General features: G+C 41.2%; 2 protein-coding genes across 2 annotated transcripts; both read right to left on the bottom strand.

Moving 5' to 3' along the window:
* Positions 1 to 913: 913 nt before the first annotated feature.
* Positions 914 to 5,209, bottom strand: LOC117764458 (keratin, type I cytoskeletal 18-like). The gene is made up of 7 exons (XM_034590250.1): positions 4,715 to 5,209; positions 3,374 to 3,456; positions 3,128 to 3,284; positions 2,748 to 2,912; positions 2,526 to 2,651; positions 1,589 to 1,812; positions 914 to 1,258 (listed from the first exon to the last, which is right to left on the bottom strand). Exons 1-7 carry the CDS (start codon positions 5,108 to 5,110, stop codon positions 1,132 to 1,134), a joined length of 1,278 nt encoding a protein of 425 aa, XP_034446141.1. The 5' UTR covers positions 5,111 to 5,209; the 3' UTR covers positions 914 to 1,131.
* A 2,429-nt stretch (positions 5,210 to 7,638) lies between these two features.
* Positions 7,639 to 13,516, bottom strand: LOC117764457 (keratin, type I cytoskeletal 18-like). Its single transcript, XM_034590249.1, has 7 exons — positions 13,076 to 13,516; positions 10,980 to 11,062; positions 10,437 to 10,593; positions 8,949 to 9,113; positions 8,738 to 8,863; positions 8,283 to 8,503; positions 7,639 to 8,193 (listed from the first exon to the last, which is right to left on the bottom strand). The coding sequence occupies exons 1-7, from the start codon at positions 13,514 to 13,516 to the stop codon at positions 8,079 to 8,081; spliced, it is 1,308 nt and encodes a 435-aa protein (XP_034446140.1). The 3' UTR covers positions 7,639 to 8,078.
* Positions 13,517 to 18,371: the final 4,855 nt, after the last annotated feature.

The raw sequence follows: 18,371 nt of genomic DNA on the forward strand, positions 1-18,371 counted from the left end.
TTAATGGAATAAACAGGGGAGCATCGTCTTCACAGTCAGTGGACCAAGTTGAACATTCTAGTCTTCTTCTACATCTACGCATAATCTACAGCAGTGGTCCAGTTGATCATGGATGCACAACAGCTTCCTTGCAAATAAACCAGGTAGGATGAATACAAAGTTTTCTGACTTCACTCTGCAGTATAGACTGTTTTAAAAAAACAAAACAATGTCCAGCACACAAACAATAAAAAGTAACAGTATATTGTAGAGCTGTACGAGGAGGACTTTCTACTGACAAGGGATAATTCTTAAGTGGCTCAGAAGCGTATCAAAAAGGTCTGTCTGTCTGTAATAATAAATATATATATAATAATAAAACAAAATAATAACAGATAAAACTTTGAGGTAATTTTCAGTGTAATTCCTTTATTTTAATGTTTTATTAACCCATTCCAAAAGTCTGCTACTAATACCCAACCTAAAGGAATATATCAACATTTTTGGTTGGATAACCTTACTATGCCAGTTAGCAAGTTAGCTTAGCTTAGCATAAAGACTACAACAAGAGGAAACAGGTTTTGGTTTTTCAGGGACTTCTGTGTGGGACTATTTGTTGGTTGTGGGGCAGCTTTGTGAAGTTGCAAGGAAACTCTGAGATGTCACTGCTCCCCACCAAGAAATATTGACTATGTAACAACTCTACACCTTGTTATTTGTACATAAATACACAAGAGATGACATCAGTGAGCTTTATGGTGATGTTCAGGGGATTTTCCTTTTTACCTTTGGACACAGACAGCCCTACTCTTTCCAGTCTTAATGCTAAGCTATGCTAAGTTAGCTTGTATTGGGGCATGAAACCAATATCATTCCTCTAATCTAACCATGGACAAGAAAGCCAATTACCATATTTCCTTGAATGCCAAACTACTCTTTTAAGGCAAATACGAATATGGAGTATATGGATAATACATGTCTTATAATCAGTGGGGAGTGTATTAATGCAAAATGAATTGTAATACATTGTAATTATTGCTTTGCTCCTCAACACTAATCTAAAAAAAGCAGTCACATGTGTGGTACGCCTCTGTTGGTCATTTTGTTTTGTTACAGGGTTTTTTTTCAGTTTCTAATAAACAGCTGTTGCTGTTAACTGACAGTTGACTCAGTAGATTTCACGTTTTTGTCCTCTGACACCACTTTGCCATCCACCAGGGTCTGAGTGATTGTCACCACTTGGGTCTTGATCTTCTTCAGGTCCACTGCATCCTCCAGTCTGAAAAAAATAAACAAAAGAGTAAAATTAGCACAAGTTTGGTCTGAGTTATATGAAAAAAAATATATATATATATATATATATGAAGTCATAGTTTTCTACTAGAATGCTGAGATTCAGTGGTTAAAATGTTAGTACAGATGACATGCTTTTACCTACTATATTAATGTCAATTCATATTTCCATGAGGCCAATTTGAATCTAATATGAAAAACTTGCTCTTGGGTGAAATAAAAGCTCCTGCATCAGTCAACTAATGCAGAGCGTTGATTGTTTAACCATATGCAATTTACACATTTTCACTGTCTTTCGTTTTCCTCTCATACTGACCTTAAGGGTGGCCCGCCTTCCAGCAACCTTCTGTACTCAGCAATCTCGGCCTCCAGTTTCACTTTAATGTTGAGCAGGTTTTCGTAATCTCTTTTTTCATTCTGGATGTTTGTGCGGATCTTAGTCAGCTCCTCCTGCAGCATCAGGATGACTTTGTTGTACTTCTCCACCTCAATGTTGTTATGAACGTCAATGTCACGGAGAGTGGCCACCTGTGTTGCATTCTGAAAAGAGGTGAAAAGCAAGTTTGAATTAGTGAATTGACTGACACTGCACAAAAACAGAATTACCGTTTACTTTTTTTCTATTCTGGCTATCTATGGGCAGAGATAGATGAGAAGATTGATACAGCATAGCAAGCAGCTATTTAGCCAAGCTTAACATAAAGACTGGAAACACAGGGAACTAGCACGTTCAGCTTTGATAAAAAAAAAAAGCTCAATTACATCCGCTAACCACCATCTGTCAAGCTTTTGATCATATTGAATATGTTAAAGCTAGGGTTGGTAATGCTGGAAAAGCTCTCAAGAGCAGGCTATATGTAACCGATACATCGCACCCCGTCCTATCGGCCTTCTCACCAAAGCCATGCCCCCAAAACACATGCACGTGTGCTGACTGACAACTGCTAGTGGTGACTTCTCCGTGACTCGCCCGCTAACTTCTGGCTATCGTCACTGCTTCAGCAGCTTTAGAGGTGCTGATAGGTAGATAACTGTTCACCTTTGTACTGGGCCTCCTGCCATTAGCTTTTATTATTATATTAAGGCCAGTAATCTTTTCCCAAACTTTCATTCAGTTAAAACAACTAACAGTTCCCAAAGAAGCATATCAGGCTTCCGTTGGAAAAGTTACAACCAGTTGGCTTAAATGAGAAACTGTATCCACTTGGAGTTGAAGTTGCACTTCTTATGTAAATGGGTACAAAGGTTCTTACCGTATTAAGTGCAGACTGCAGTTCAATATCCAGTGTCTGATATTTCCTCCGGGTATTAGTCAGTGTTGTCGTGGCATCATTCAGAGCTGCTGTGTTCTCAGTCACTTGGACCTTTATCTCCTTAATCTGGATGCAAGATAAAATACACATAATTTATAGAAAAGGTACTTTTCACACTGTTATAAATCTAGCTAGTCAGGTCCACATACACCGACAGATTACCTGAGATTCATGCCACGCTTTGGCCTCCTCTTGGTTCTTCAGTCCTATACTCTCGTACTTAGCCCTCATCTCCTCCATGACCCTGGCCAGGTCTTGTCCTTTAGGAGCGTCAACATCGACGTTGACGGCAAATTGGTTTTTCTGGGCGAGCAATTCAGCGACCTCCTGTCAGAAGGAAATAATCACGGAATGATTTCCAGAACAAGAGTGATGTTATCTTGTGTAAAGGGGTCAAGGAACAAAGATAATTCAATCACTTTAATGACTTTTTAAACTATTTACAGTCGCTTTGGGATTATAAAATAGGGGTTTCCCTTCAACTGGGTTTAGACATAATCCAGTTATCATCATGTCAATAATTTCTGCCTAATGTTCCTCACAATCTCATGATTCTTCTCCATGTGAATCTTCTCTTCTCTCAGAGACTCAATGTCGCTCTCCAGGTGCAGACAAGTGACGTTGGTGTCGTCCAGAATCTTCCTCAGTCTGGCAATATCAGCCTCCACTATAAGATGCATGGACAGCTCGTACTCCATCCTAAAGACACATACCATATATCAGACCTGTTCATGCTGGATGGGTGGAGACAGTTTTATCTTTCATACAAATGCATACAGAGCACTCACTTGGTTCTGAAGTCGTCTGAGGCCATGCGTGCATTGTCAAAGGAGATGGCGAGATGTGTGTTCTCCTTGATCCTTTCTAATATCTGGAAGAAATGAAAAAAATTTTTTTCATGATTTTCAGTCTGTGAAAGACAAACAGAGTCACAGGACTATTCCATTTTCCCACAAGTGTTATGATTGACAGAATACTGTAATTTCCACCTTGACGAATGGTACTGGTGAAACATTAGCCTTGACCACACACTGCAACTCATAAGGAACAAAGCACTATCTAGGATGGTTTGATTTGGGCTAGGGATGAGCGAGTACACCATTATCTGTATCTGTATCTGTTCAACCAACTAAATTATCCGTATCCGTACTTGGACTTAAACCGGAAGTGGGCGGGGCTTAAACGGGAAGTTTGTATTTTAAGCCTGACATGGATATGGGTTGATCAGAAGTTGCTATATTTATTGTTTATTAGAAAACTATTTACAGAGCAGGCACTCTGACTCGGCCAGTAGAGCCCCCACATGCTGCCTGGCTTTCACTCACTCACTCGGCTGATGGAGAGGAGCGCTCGCTCCGTCTGCGTATAGCCGGGATTTGCGCACCGCAGCTCGGCCATTGGACGCTGAGAATATGTAATCATAGATAACGATGTTACACGTTAGAATCCCTGTGGACAGAGTGGCTCTGACAACATGATTCTAATGTGTGGCACTACTGGCGCAGCAGCAGTGAACTTTTTATAGGCTCTGTGTAGGGGAAGAGCTCTGTGTGTGGCTGGCCTATCAAGGAATCAGGTAGACACAGCTATCCAATGAGGATTTTCATTCATCATGAGTACGAATATTGACACATTTTACTCAGATGGTACTCGTGCTCCGTAAAAGTACATTATCCGTACCTTATCCATAGTGGTGTTACATTAAAGGTCCAGTTTGTAAGATTTAGGTGAAAGGGATCTATTGACAGAAATGTTATATAAAATAATCCTAGTGATGTTTTCACGAGTGTGTTTCATCTAATTTATGCAAATTGACGTTTTATTTACCCTAGAATGGGCCCTTTATATTGAAATACTTTATATTTACATCAGGGAGGGTCCTCTCTATGGAGGCCGCCATGTTTCTTGTAGTAGCCCAGACTGGACAAACTAAACACCCTTTGAATTTTTATGAAAACTGAAGGTTACCAGAGGTTCTCTGTCATGTTTGGAAGGGGAGGATGAGGTGAGGGGTGTTCAGCTGCAACATGCAACTTCACCACTTTATGTCACTAAATTCTACACACTGCAACTTTAAGTAATAGACTAAACAAGACAGATTTAATATAATGAAGACTGACAGAACCCACCTTGGCTCTCAGATCTTCAATGATGGGTTTGTACTTGCTGTAGTCCTTCCCACTCAAAAGGCCTCTTTCTTCATTGGCTTCCCTGATTTTGATCTCCAGCTTGCTGTTGGCCTTTTCCAGATTCCTGACTTTCTCCAGGTAGATGGCCAGCCGGTCGTTCAGGTGCTGCATGGTTGTCTTCTCACTTGCGATGGCCAGGTCTGCACCAGTGAACGCAGAGATCAAGGGGTTGTAGTCATACCCACTGCCAAAGCTGCCAACTCGCGTGCCATAGGTGGCGGTGGAGATACTGGTCCCACGGCCGCCCGCACCTCCGATGACACTGTGGGCATACATGCGATGTGTTGGATGGCCTTCAAAACTGTGAACAGTCTTGCGTTTAATCTGGTGCTCCATTGCTAAAATGAGTGAGCTGGTGGATTAGTAGGAGATGAGGTGTGTCCTGGCACAGAGGAGTTTTGCAGCTGAGAGTGAAAGACAGAGCATAGTCCTGGTGTCCTATATATCCCTCTGAAAAGCAATATTTTTTTCTGCCACACCTATACTATCTATATTGCTTTCTACCTTTAGCCTTATTGCATAGACTTTGTCCCCCAAAGGTGTGCTTTAACTTTTATATTGATTGGGAGTGTATAACTGTGATGCCATAGAAACAAATTGTTTTTCAAAAGCTGCTGAATTAGTAGAAACACCTTAGTGAATAACACTATTCTGTCATACTGAATGTAGCAGTCTCATCTAGGCAGCGTTGTATTATTCTGGTTTCTTAAAGTGATACTGCACACTTAAATGTGTTTTTGATTTGTTTGTGTTGTTCCTTCTTTTAAGTTTTACCTCCTGGAACCAACAGGTTTGGGGCTAAAAGCCACAGCAGCTTCAGGAAGCCAGAAAAGTGACAAACATCTGTTGTTGTTTGATTATGAATATACAATTACTCCAGCCTTATCCTTAAAGTGAAGAAAAATTAATGGGGGTTACACTAAGTTGCTTCAGATACTTGGAAGATGATAAAACCCAATTCAGGAGCCTGTAAGATGCCAAAACACAGCACAGTGTTTTGTAATACTGCGAGGAAGGATTTTACTACTCTGGTGTCTCATCATGGCAAAGATTGATTTATCCTCCATCTCAGTTGAGACATAAACAGTAGAATTATCCTGTTCAGGTTACAATATCTACCAGGAATGTGTACTTTCATGTAATTGCTTGGTCTACCAAGTGTGCTGCCGCAGGCATTTAGTTTGCCAAGGCCCCCTGTGTTGGCACTTTAGACTCACTGAACGGAATGAGGTGTGTGTTTTTCCCCACAGAGAGGTATGAACATAGCTTTAAAGGGCCCATATTGTGTAAAATACATGTTCTGGGCTTGTACTATCCGTAATTACTTAAAGGGGATCAGTAGGGACCCTCAAAGTATGAAAACAGTCACTCCGCGGACTTTTTCACTAAGTCCATTCTAAAAAATATGTTATCGAAACGTCTCGTTTCGTACTTCCTTGCCCGTATGAGTCATTGGGGATCACACTTGTCTCTCAGCCCCACCCAGCCGGTACCAGTCCAGCCTCCAGTCCACATTCCTCCTAAGAACGTTACTGTTCAAGACCAGCGGTTACTTTTTATTTCTTCTGACGTGCCGTGTCGGTATGCTCCGTATTGAAACCCCGTGATGAAACTCTTTACTGTAACTCGGGACGTTACTCCTACATTGGCCGACTGTCCTGCTAAAACTTGAACAAACATGAGCACGCTGTAGCTTACCGTTCAGAAACATCCTGTTTTAACCGACTGTAAATATGTGGCTGCTCTTCTATAGCTGCAAACATAACAATGTGACTTTCAGCTGTGTTTACAGCCAGAGATCGTCAAATGCGCCAGAATGAGACCGGTGATAGGCCTGGTTGCGTGTCACTCAAAGTGCAGACATCCAATCAGAGGAGGGGCTCAAGAGGCAGGCGAAAACAGCCTGTTCTGTCTGCAGCTCCAGAGAGAGGCAGGAGAGAGGACATGGAAATACACATTGCAGCAGTTTTTTCGACTTTAAACCACTGATATATCATCTTAGTGGTACCAATACCTCTAATTAAATCCCAGAAAGGTGTAAAATATGGGCCCTTTAAAGTATTAAATGTACATACAGTGATTGTATTGGTAGCAGAGCTCTAGTACAAGTAAAGAGGAAGAGTAGCAGGGGAATTGGTAAGCAATGGTTTAAGAATGAAGAGGATAAAAACCCCACTGTGAAGCTTAAAGGGATACTTCACAGAAAAATGAAGATTCACTCATTATTTACTCATCAATATGCCGATGGAGGGGTGGGTGAAGTGACAGCCCCGACATTCAAATTCGAGTTTCAACGGAATCATTTACACCATGTTTTTAGCCACATTGTCCTCTGATATCCTCCTCTAGAGCCGTGTTCAAGTGTAGATCACAGCGGTTATTTAGGCTAAAAACATGGTGTAAATTACGAGTCGAATTTGAATGCCAGGGCTTCAGAACACTTGGATGACACCATAGGAGCAATATGGAGACATTTTATGTTTTTTCTGTTGTTTTCTTCTGTTTAAAGTAGTCACCATTTACTTCAATTGTATTGGATTTGGCTGCAACGCAGTTTACTCCTGAAACTACAAAAGTGTTTTGTGGACTCATACACTTCACCCAACCCTCCATTGGCATAGTGGTGAGTAGATAATGAGTGAATTTTTATTTTTGGGGTGAACTATTTTTGGGTGTTTAACAGCAGTCAAGAGTTCAATGCGTGTCTCAGATCAAAGGAATGATAATCCCACTGTTATTATCTGCTTTTATTTAGTGTCCTTTCATTTGCTTCATTCATTCATTATTTTCATCATGTTTTATAATAGAACCTGAAACATGTGAATGTTTGAGGCACACGTGACAACATTATCACACAAAGAAACAAATTCTGAAACTTTCTTTATTGAAATGTCTGAACATCACAGCGCAACAGGCAGACATAACTGGACAGAGAGAAAACCAAAGAGGATGAAATATTAAAATAATGTTTAGCATTTTGGACTTTTTACTTTGAAACATTAGGTTCTTGAATGGTTCTTGTCTCTCCAATTATAAATTTTGAACATCTACTGGTTAGGACACAAACACATAAATAACATCATGATGAAATAAATAAAGGATGATTTAGTTTTCCTCTCATCCAGTTTTTTAATCAGCCTGTGAAAGAGCTGCAAACCCAGGAAGTTAAACCAATTGCAGTTGAGAGAGTTAGTGATGAATGTTTAAGAAGACAGGAGAACGGACTGGAAATAACATTTTGGGCGATCATATGTTAGTGTCACGATGCAGTGAAAGTGATTGTTTGGATGTGTGCTTCAGGTCTTCAAAGGTTCTTGGTCTCTGTGCTGGAGGAAACCACCTTTCCATCCACCAGGGTCTGTGTGACAGTCATCACTTTGGTCTTCACGGTTTTCTGGTCTTCCAGAGCGTCCTGAAGCCTGAACAAAATCATTGAGAAAAATGTTTATAAACCATGACCGACAGAGTTTTTTTAAATCTGAAACTTGGAATAAATAAATCTACTCACACGAAGTCTTCACCGTCCAGCAGCCGTCTGTATGTTGCGATCTCGGCCTCCAGCTTCATCTTCATGTTGAGCAGGGCCTCGTACTCCTGCGTCTGCAGCTGGATGTTGTTACGCAGCTGCGTGAGCTCCGCCTCCAGACCCAGGAGGATGGTGTTGAGAGACTCGATCTCCATGTTGTAACGCATCTCTGTGTCCCTGAGTGTGCCCTCCAGAGACCCTTTCTGTGAGCGTGAGGTGAGCGTTAGGGTGGAAAGGAAAGAATGGGTTAAAGTTTTAGAGGGAACCTGGCCGGCCGAGGACAGCGCCATAGCGACGGGTCACCGGAGTGTGAAGCTTGTGTCAACAAAGTAAATGCAAGAGACTTGAAATGAGAGTGCTGAGTCGGTCATTGCAGGGAGTGAAGATGGGTCTGTTTTGAGGTAAATGAAGTGTGTGCTGACAGAGGGACTTCTCACCAGGCTCCTCTGTGACTCCAGCTCGATCTCCATGGTTTGTAACTGTCGGCGCAGGTCGTTCACTTCTGTCTGAGCACCCTTCAGGGCCTCTGTGTTCTGGGAAACCTGGGTCTGCACTTCTGTAATCTGAAATAATGATTGCGATTTAAAGATAAGTCGATTTAAGGCCTTGTTCCTGTTAGTGGGTGATAGTTTCTCTTTACTTGCTCACCTGAGATTCGTGCCACACTTTCAGTTCCTCCTGGTTCTTCAGTGCCATCTTCTCGTATTTGGCCCTAATTTCTGTCATGAGCTGAGCCAGGTCATGTCCCTTAGGAGCATCAACATCTACACGGACTCCTGACTGGGCAATCTGGCTACGAAGCTCCATTACTTCCTGAAGAAACAATAATGGAGGAGTCAATAAGCATTATCAAAAACTTTGAAAGATCTGTTCTGAATCCTATTTTCACATCTACACGAAAAATAGTCCTGATTCTAATTCACTTAAATGGGGCAAATAAAATAATTTCAATCTGAAACCTTTTTGACAGAATAGACAGAATACCCCTTTTATTACCAAAGACTTGAACCGTGCCCGGAGATGACTCCGAGCCTCTTCCGAGCATAATCACATGTTACGGTCAGTTAAATATACAGGGGGTCCATGGTCTGGGGCCTACACACTTGATTGAATATTCCCTTCGGTAAACAAATGGCTATGTTTTGGTTTATGTGCGTAAATGACAGTAATTTGGGGTCTTTGGTGTTTTCTCTGTTGCCAAATGTGGATGGGAATCATTTTTTATGACGAGGCTTCCCACAGTATTCTCATAAAGATACTTCAGATTTCTTAAAACCTCCCTCTTCCCACTGAATTTTTTTTTTTTCAAACTTGTTTTGAAGAAAGCATGTCCAGGATGTTTGATGTTTATGCAGACGTGGCATAGTGTGTGACACACAAATTTAACTTAAATACACATGATGGTTATGCTTAAAGGGATTACTGAGATGTGTCCAAGCAAATATTAATCCAGCTCCTCCTAAGGTGTGAGTGTTTGCTTAGATGGTGTCTAGAGATGTTTTTAAAGTGATAGAAATGTCAACATACTCAACATAGTAGCTGCAGGAAAACAACCTTTGACTAATATTTGACTTGAAGGGTCATTCTGGTTAAAAATAGAGAGATATTGAAGCAGTAAATTTACGAAAAAATATTCTCTGCGGTGTCACGAATGAATGAATAAAATTAATGCCATTTTGTGCATCAAGAATGCAAGGATATCGCTGACAACATTACCATAAGGCAATTCAAATGGAATTTATAATTTGAACTTTATATCATAAAATGTATTAATCTAATCCTTTTACAATGTTTTTTTTGCTAAAGTTTGGATTCTGTAATTTTTTACGATTTTTGGATAAAAACATTTTTTAAATTCAAAGTGGGAGGGGCTAATTTGGAAGTAAAAATGTGATGTTACTGTGCACCCATTAGAAGTTAGCAACATGTGGATCAAATCGTAATGGTTCTTGCTAAAGAATTCAGATGAAACCACACCACACCCACTCAGTCCAGATGAAGCAGATTACCTGACATGTGATGGACAAACTCTTAATAAATAAAAACGACGATGTGTTTACCAAACGTAAACTCATTGAGTCATGAAATTTTTATCTCACAGAGTTGTACTTTTGGATTCAATGCCGTCAAACTCACGTTTTCATGGTTCTTCTTGAGGTGGATGAGCTCCTCCTTCAGAGTTTCGATATCGCTCTCCAGATTCATGCGGCTCATGTTGGTGTCGTCGATGAGCTTCCTCAAACCGATAATATCGGCCTCCACCGACTGACGGATGGCCAGCTCGGACTCATATCTAAACAGCACAGGGCAGGGAAGTGAGGATAACGGGAGAGCCTAATACAGCTGCCGACACAAAGACTGAGCTAACTTTTATAGTTTTACAATCCGAGTGGATGTTTAATCAACTGAGAATAAAACATCTACTCTCCAATAATCTTTCTTCTCAGTTTAGATACAGTATATGGTCATTTTGTTTGGATTGTAAGCCAAGGTCTACACTGTTGCAGCCACCTGTGTTTGCTGGGACATCAATTTATGACAACACCCCCACAGGCTATGATGCGAAGGTTATGATTTATGACTACACGACAAATGCCTGTCTCTTTACACTATGTAAAACAGGGTGTGCTTACGGCTGTCTGACATGGTGTTTTACGGACTCAGCGGTGCGGTTCTTACTTTACTCTGAAGTCATCGGCTGCGAGGCGAGCATTGTCAATGTTGAGAACCAGACGAGCATTGTCGGTAGTGGCATCAAACACCTAGAACAGGAACAAAAGACTTATTTGGATGTCAAACTGGAGTCAGGGACATGCACAGAACAAACCAACGGCTGGGTAAACATTTACACCAAAGAGCTGACAAAAGGCTTTTCTTTTTTAGTTTAAGTATTACTTGTTACTACATAATAACACCTTGTAGGTGTATGTTAAATGTACGTTTTCTTTGCCGATCAACCTGGTTTCTTGCCAGTAAAACCACAACTGGTCATATTTACATTTTTTGTATAATGGGACAGAATGTGTGAGGTGACGGCAAACCGTGGTGCTCCAGCCCTGGAGCTGGGCTTTAGCCTTTATGCTAAGCTAAACTAAGCAGCTGCTGGCTGTACTAATAGGTTTAGCGTTATCAATTTCTGTTTGTAAATGTGGATGGCGTCAAAAACCAGGTGGTTGCAGTATTTGCTTTAGCAGTCACTGTGGGGTAGATAAAGGCTGGGATGGACGACAGGGGAGGCATCCAGGTGGCAGAGTCCGACAGCCAATCAGCGGCTGCCAGACAGCCACTGTCCTTCCACGCCTCAGGAACGTGATCTTTCCCGTCGGCAGGGCAGGATGGGGACAGATGATTTGCATGAGGCAAGCTGTTATGGCGGTTGAGTGTGTGGGCGTTTGTGTGTGTGTGTCAATATGAATTTGCATGGGTCAGTCGAATATGCTGTCGTGCGAGTCTGTGTTTTGTCCGATTTTTGCATCACGCCATAAGAAAAACGACTCTGTGCTGACCCTGGGTTGTTTGGATGACCTGTGGCCCTGGGCTGTTGGTAGAATAAATATAACCTAATTTCCAAGAGTTTTGATCTTATGTAATGTTATGAGTATGATACGATTTTAGGAAATCAATGGAAAACTCCTTCTAAACTCCTCTTTGCCTTCCATTTTATTTCATTTTGATCATTTTAAAATACTTTTATTTGAGTGGAAAACTGAAAAAGGGCACGCACACTTTCCTACAGCAAAAACAGTTTCTCACTGGGTACGTCCCAGTGGAGACCAACTGGAATGTTCCATTTGGAAATGACTGTGCTTGACTTAATTGAAAATGGAAAATGGAGCTTTTATTGAAATGTGGCAGAGACTGGAGGGTTACACAGTCCAGCCTCTCTTTCAGTCAAATCTTTTTTTTCTCTCTGGAGCATTCACGGGGGCAAAACCTGGAATGAATGACTGACAGATTGTCCTGGTTGTGTAATGCCCTCATTTTCCTTCAGTCCCAAAATCATTTTGCACTTAATAACTTCGCCAGATGTGTTTGTATGGGGAGTTTCATGTAAATGTGAAATGAATGGTGTTATCAGATTAATTAATTATAAAATACAGAACATAAAGTCACTGAGCTAATATAATAATCTCCACCCTGTAAGGTAACTGAGTTTCCCTTCTTTTCCTATCCCTTATCAGCTTCTGTTTTATGTATCCACAGTAGTAACGACTATACTGTATGTTCAGTCCCATTGTCCAACTGATGACAGATTATTTGTATTGCACCAAACAAAGAGGAAAAAGGTAGTTGAAGTCTTGACGTACAGGCCTGTAAATGGAGCCTTCTACAGCCTGTAAAGTCCCCAGACTGGCGTTATTTGTTTCTCTCTGCTTTCCTGTCTCTCTGACCCCTGATGCTCCAACATTCCTCCATCATATTGTTTCCGGTCCAGCCCTCAGCCCCTGGCCTAGTGGGCACTGTGCTGAGGATCAGCAGAAACCCAATCAATCTCCTCTATTATGAATCTACAGAAAGTCAGTAACTCTATGAAGCCGAACTTAGTTCAGGTGTACAGAATATATTGTATCGAATACATTTACAGTGGGAAATGATTTACGCGTTTCTTCTTAAGTCACACTGAATCCCGGGGTCAGTTATGACCCCGGGATTCATCGTTCAATTCACCTATCCACCATAACCTCCCTCCCTCCATCCATCTGCTTTCGCTCAACATTTAATAAATGCACATTCCCCTGTCTGCCCTGACAACGCTCCCGCAGCCCCCTCCTCACCTTCCTCCTCAGGTCGTCCAGGATGGCCTGGTACTTGCTGTAGTCTCTGAAGTCGGGTCCGCTCTTCTCCAGGGCCTCCTTGATCTTAATCTCCAGCTTGTGGTTGGCCTGCTCCAGGTTCCTCACCGTCTCCAGGTAGTTGGCCAGCCGGTCGTTCAGGTTCTGCATGGCAAACTTCTCGTTGCCCATGATGTCAGCGCTGTTCCCCCCGGCGCTCACCTGGATGCCACTGGAGAAGCCCCCTGATCCGGAGCCCATTGACATCCCAGCACCCAGCCCACTGCGTACGCTGGATGAGACGCTGATGCGGCCCCCACCGGCCCCACCATGGATAGTGGGGGCCCTGTAGACAGGAGCAGAGGTACGAGTCATTGATATAGCAGGAGACCTGCTACTAGTGGAGGAGCGCATGGAGTATGTAGTTTGCTTGGAGGTTTTCATTGTTGCTGTAGAGTGTGAGACTCAGTGAGACAGACAAGGAGCGAGAGAGAAGCACAGGCTGGGCGGGCTGAAATGGGAGCTCACAGACACAAGGCAGGAGGAAAGGAAAGCTGTTAAACTATATAAACCTTGTGGGCCCTCAGGTCCGCCCCTCGGACCACTCCCCCTCACCCTGAGTCACCTCCCTCTTTTCCACAGGCCTAGACCGCAGGGCTGCTCACAGCGCGCCTTTGTGATCCAAAACCTCCAAAGTTGGTCAGTTCTGAGGTCTCAGGGGGATTCATTAAGTTGGAGATTTGCGAGTTGGAGAAAATAAAAGACATTTTTGTTATAGACATAAATGAAACTAAATTTGACTTTATTGTTAAAACAGTAAAGTGAAAGAAATAATTTTATTTTTTTATTTTAATGATACTCCTAAAGATTTTTAAACCAATGATAATTTTGAGTTAAGTAAGTCGTAAGTGACACTGACGAAGCTATGCAGACAGCGAGTAAAATGTATTCATTGTTAGTTTAAGTCTCCTATAATAAAGATAATAAAAGAACACCAGGCACAGTCCTTAGTTACGTATAAAGCTTCACCTTGAGAAGAAGGTTTCAATGTTGGCATTTGTTACAAATAAGTGAGGTATGCCGCTTTCACAGACAATCACCAACAAAATGAAGTTGCATGAATGAACATTTTTCACATTGAAACCTTAGACTCAGTTGCTTCACTCTCCCCCACCCTAAAAAGCAATGGCGACATTTCAGGTAATTTTTTGAGAATTAAGTTGAGACACGTCTCAGGATTGGTTCTGTCAGCGATATAATCATTGCTTTTCGTCACCGTGCGTGATATCAGGTCATGTCACACCTGGAGAAACGTCACGTCCATAGTCATTTTCAGGAAGCATGGTAAACATAAACTAGAGGGGCACTTGGAGAGTGCACACCTCCACCAAGGCTGATTGACAGACACATTCGGAGCATCATATGGATCAGCAACAATTTTCACCTTTTATAACATTAGCACTCTACATACGGCTTTTTTCATGAAGTTCTCAGTATTTACTGAGAAATTCACAAAAAAAGTGGAACAACACCCGATCTGACCATGTGGAAGAACCCTCCCTCTTAATCAAATCCACAGCAAAAGTTGATATGTTTGTATTTTGCTCCTTCCCCAATTTAATTCCACCAAATTGGTTTACTAGTTTTGCGTAATTCTGCTAAAAGACAAACAAACTGATGCACAGCAACAACAAAAATAACCTCCTTGGCAGAGGTAATTCAAAAAATGATCAGCAACCATACAAAGCACATGATTTATCGTTAAAGAGAACACAATTGTAATCTTTAAAAAAGCTTTATGGTGAATTAACATTTAGTAGGTAAATCAGATAAGTATTTCTGATGTGTTAGGTAGCTCCAGATGTTATGTCAGTACGATGTGTTATCTGTTCAATGTAGCCGGATGTGTGTCTGATTGTCCTCCTTCCATAAAGGATGTGGCCAAACAAAGGAACAATTCCAGTCTCCCTGGTAGATACGTAGGAACAATGACTTTCCCAATCTAGTAAACATGTTCCAGAAGTCCCCCTGCAGTTTTTTAACACAAGCACATTCCACTCACTGCACCTCTGAAGCTACCTGTTACTGGCTAATAATATGAATCCACCCTTTTTCCTTCAGGTTCTTTGCAATGTAAACATTTTCTTTTGTCTGTCATCAAACCTAATATTCTGTAAAATCAACGGGCAACAAAGATAAAGAAATATTTGGAAATCAAAATGTTCCTCTCCCACCCACGCTTTCCTTTATCAGCATTAACTTGTTCTGCAATAAAATTCCTGTGTTTCTCTGTGGTCATGTTGAGTCTCCTCCTTTGCACTTGGTTTTTTGTTTGTTTTTCAGGAAGGAACATGCAGCAGGATATTAAAGTTTAAAGATCTCCTGATGAAATCAAAACAACTCTTGTTGTCACTGAGCGGGCAAACAAAAGGGATCCCTGCTAAGCATAGCAATAAAGAACCGTGGCAGCCTCAAAACATGTTTTTTAAAATAATAATGATAATAATGACAGTGATGACAAATGCATCAAAGATTATTTTTGTAAGTTGTTGTATAAAAATGTTGACGACAAAGGCTGTGACAAACGAAGGGGGGAGACAAAGAGAAAGCAAAATAAAAATCAAGGTGGGATTACTGACAGAAGATAAAAAAGATGTTTTGATTTCCTTTTCCAAAAGTGAGTCGTCCCATAACACAGACAGAACCAGCATGAAATCTGTTTTACAGCTGGCTGGTTTTCAGGTTTTTGTTTGTCGAGCAGTGATGGTGATGACTCCAGCGTTTTGTCTGGCCATGCCCAACAGAGAAAACAAAGATTAAGGTACAGACATGATCGCAGTATTTAAAGCAGATCATGGGATTTAAGTGTCAGACCCACTGGATATGTAAGATAAATGATGGAGATTACTGTAGGCCTGATTGGAGCTTTTCCGTGTAAATCAACATGTTTTAAATGCTAAAACAAAGTTATTCAATCAATGAGAGGTGAGATCAACGACTGATGCTGCTCTCATGTCTTAGTCAAAGACTTAAAACTTACTCGACGTGTCCAACTCCAGCTCTGCTGTAAGGCGACAGCAGTAAGGGTGGGCTGGGCTGGTGACCTCACCAGACTGTCTCATTGTGGTTCAGCCTTCATGGTCTACATGCCCACAAAGCAGACGGCAAAGAATTGGGACACAGCTTGTGTGTAAATAGAGCTGAAGCCGGAATATTGTTAGCTTAGCTTGGGTCAGCATTAAGACTGGAGACGGGTAGAAAAAGCCGACCAACAACTCTGAACGTCAATTATTGGGTTATTTTACATTTCTTGAAAAGAAGACATGAACCCATGGATATATGAACTGTACTGCTAAGTATTCAAAGGAAGCTAAAAGCTGAAATTATTTCATGAAGACCAACAACAGCACAAATTGACTGTGCGTAGCAGGGGCAGATCCAGGGGACCCAGCTAAAATCTGATTGGCCCCTGAAGTGCCCCTTTCCTGTCAGTAGTCTTAAAATAAATAAATAAAAACAATGAATACGACGAATTGGTAAGAATATTCTTTTTCAAAGCTTTTTTGAAGATCAAAATGTTCTTGGAACAAGGAAACATTTTCAAAATATAATCCAAAATGTGTGGCGTTGCTGAAAGTCAAGAGCTAACAGTAAACAAGGAATGATTTAAATGTTCACCTTACTGAATAGGGAATTGTGCATGGATCCTACACATATAACACAGACATATTTGTGGACTGATTAAACAAAGAAGACACAATGTGTTAATGAGAGGTGTTGGAATGCTTATTCTTACACTTCAGAGACAGTCAGTCTGGCTCACTGCTTCCGCTCATTTATGTCTACTGCTAAGCTAACCACATCCAGCTCTGTGCCTGATGCACGGACATGAGATCGGTATCTATCTTCTCAGTTTACTCCCAGAAAACAATGAGTTGAAGAGAAGTTCACAGAATGTAATTTGTTTCAGGACAGGTCCTTTGTTTCTCCAGGCTTAATAGGAACAAGAACACCTTTCATCCAGGTGTGTGAAATACAGTAATGTGTTTACTCATGTTTCTTGGTGTTATTACAGCTGTCCATGAACCATTCATTGGATTCTTATTCACTGTATGTAAACCACCCATGTTATGCCTTGGATCATGTGCACAGTTTATATGACATTTTGACTTCAGAGACAAAAGTCTTCAAATCTTAACGGAAAGATCTTTTAACTTCTTTGATTGACTCTTGTTTTTTTCATGCTTCTTTAATGGTTTTAAAACATAAAAGGGAAAAATATCAGGTTTTGAAAACACCTCTCTGAAACGTTTGATGTGAAACATGATTCCTTCTTTTGTCTGGCAACGAAGCCACATGGGACTTACCTCCGAGGTTCTGGCCCAAACTCAAGAATTTTTCTCTGTCATTACCCTGATAGTCATCACACGACATGAATGGTTTTCCCCTTCAAGCTAAACGCTAATCTCAGTTCCTACAAGGGGCAGAACGCGGGTTGTTCCCGGACATATTAACAGACCATGGATGACTTCTGGTTTCATCAAAGTGTTATTAAGTTGCTGTTATTATCCTGTGTACAGATATAGTCTCATGAAGAGTATGAGTTTTTTAATATTAATTAATAGGTATTTTAACTGTGAAAAACGCCCTTTAATATACAGTTATTTAGGAAATCTTTGGTAAATTTGCTTTTCTGTTTTCTTCTTGTCTCCATTTTATACTAGCTTTCACCTAGTGTGAACCTTCGCTCGTCTTGCTGCAAGAGCGCTAAATTAACTTACTGTAAACTACGGGGGAACAGCAGGAATTTTCTGTCGTAAAAAAAGAATCACTTCCAGGCGATTGGAGAAATAAATTCTAAGTGAAAGTCAGTCTCTTTTGATTAAAATCAGACTGAGGCAACCCTTCAGTGCATGAAATGAAAAAAGAGAAACAATGCATTGTTTCATAGATACAGAAATTTATTTTGGGAAATGCAGGCAAAAAGCTCAAAATGACAGTCTGACAGATCAGTGTGTGTAGCGCTGGTCATGGGAGGGGCCAACCTAAACCTCTGTTTACTCTACTCCATCACCCGTATCACCCTTATCAGCCTCAGGCAGTAATGTCACTGACCAGAATGGATCATGAGTCTGGGAAGTTACACCTGCAGTCTGACACACTCTGCCAGGACTCACTTTTGCCAGATATGTGTGAGGGAAAGCGGTCAAATATGCTTTTGCGACCACCTATGGTATTTCTGCTGTCAGTGTAAAATTCACCTGAATAGACGTCACTTTCCTGTTTGGTTCTCTTTGAC

The sequence above is a fragment of the Hippoglossus hippoglossus genome, chromosome 7 (genome assembly GCF_009819705.1).
Source record: "Hippoglossus hippoglossus isolate fHipHip1 chromosome 7, fHipHip1.pri, whole genome shotgun sequence".
Lineage (NCBI taxonomy): Eukaryota > Metazoa > Chordata > Actinopteri > Pleuronectiformes > Pleuronectidae > Hippoglossus > Hippoglossus hippoglossus.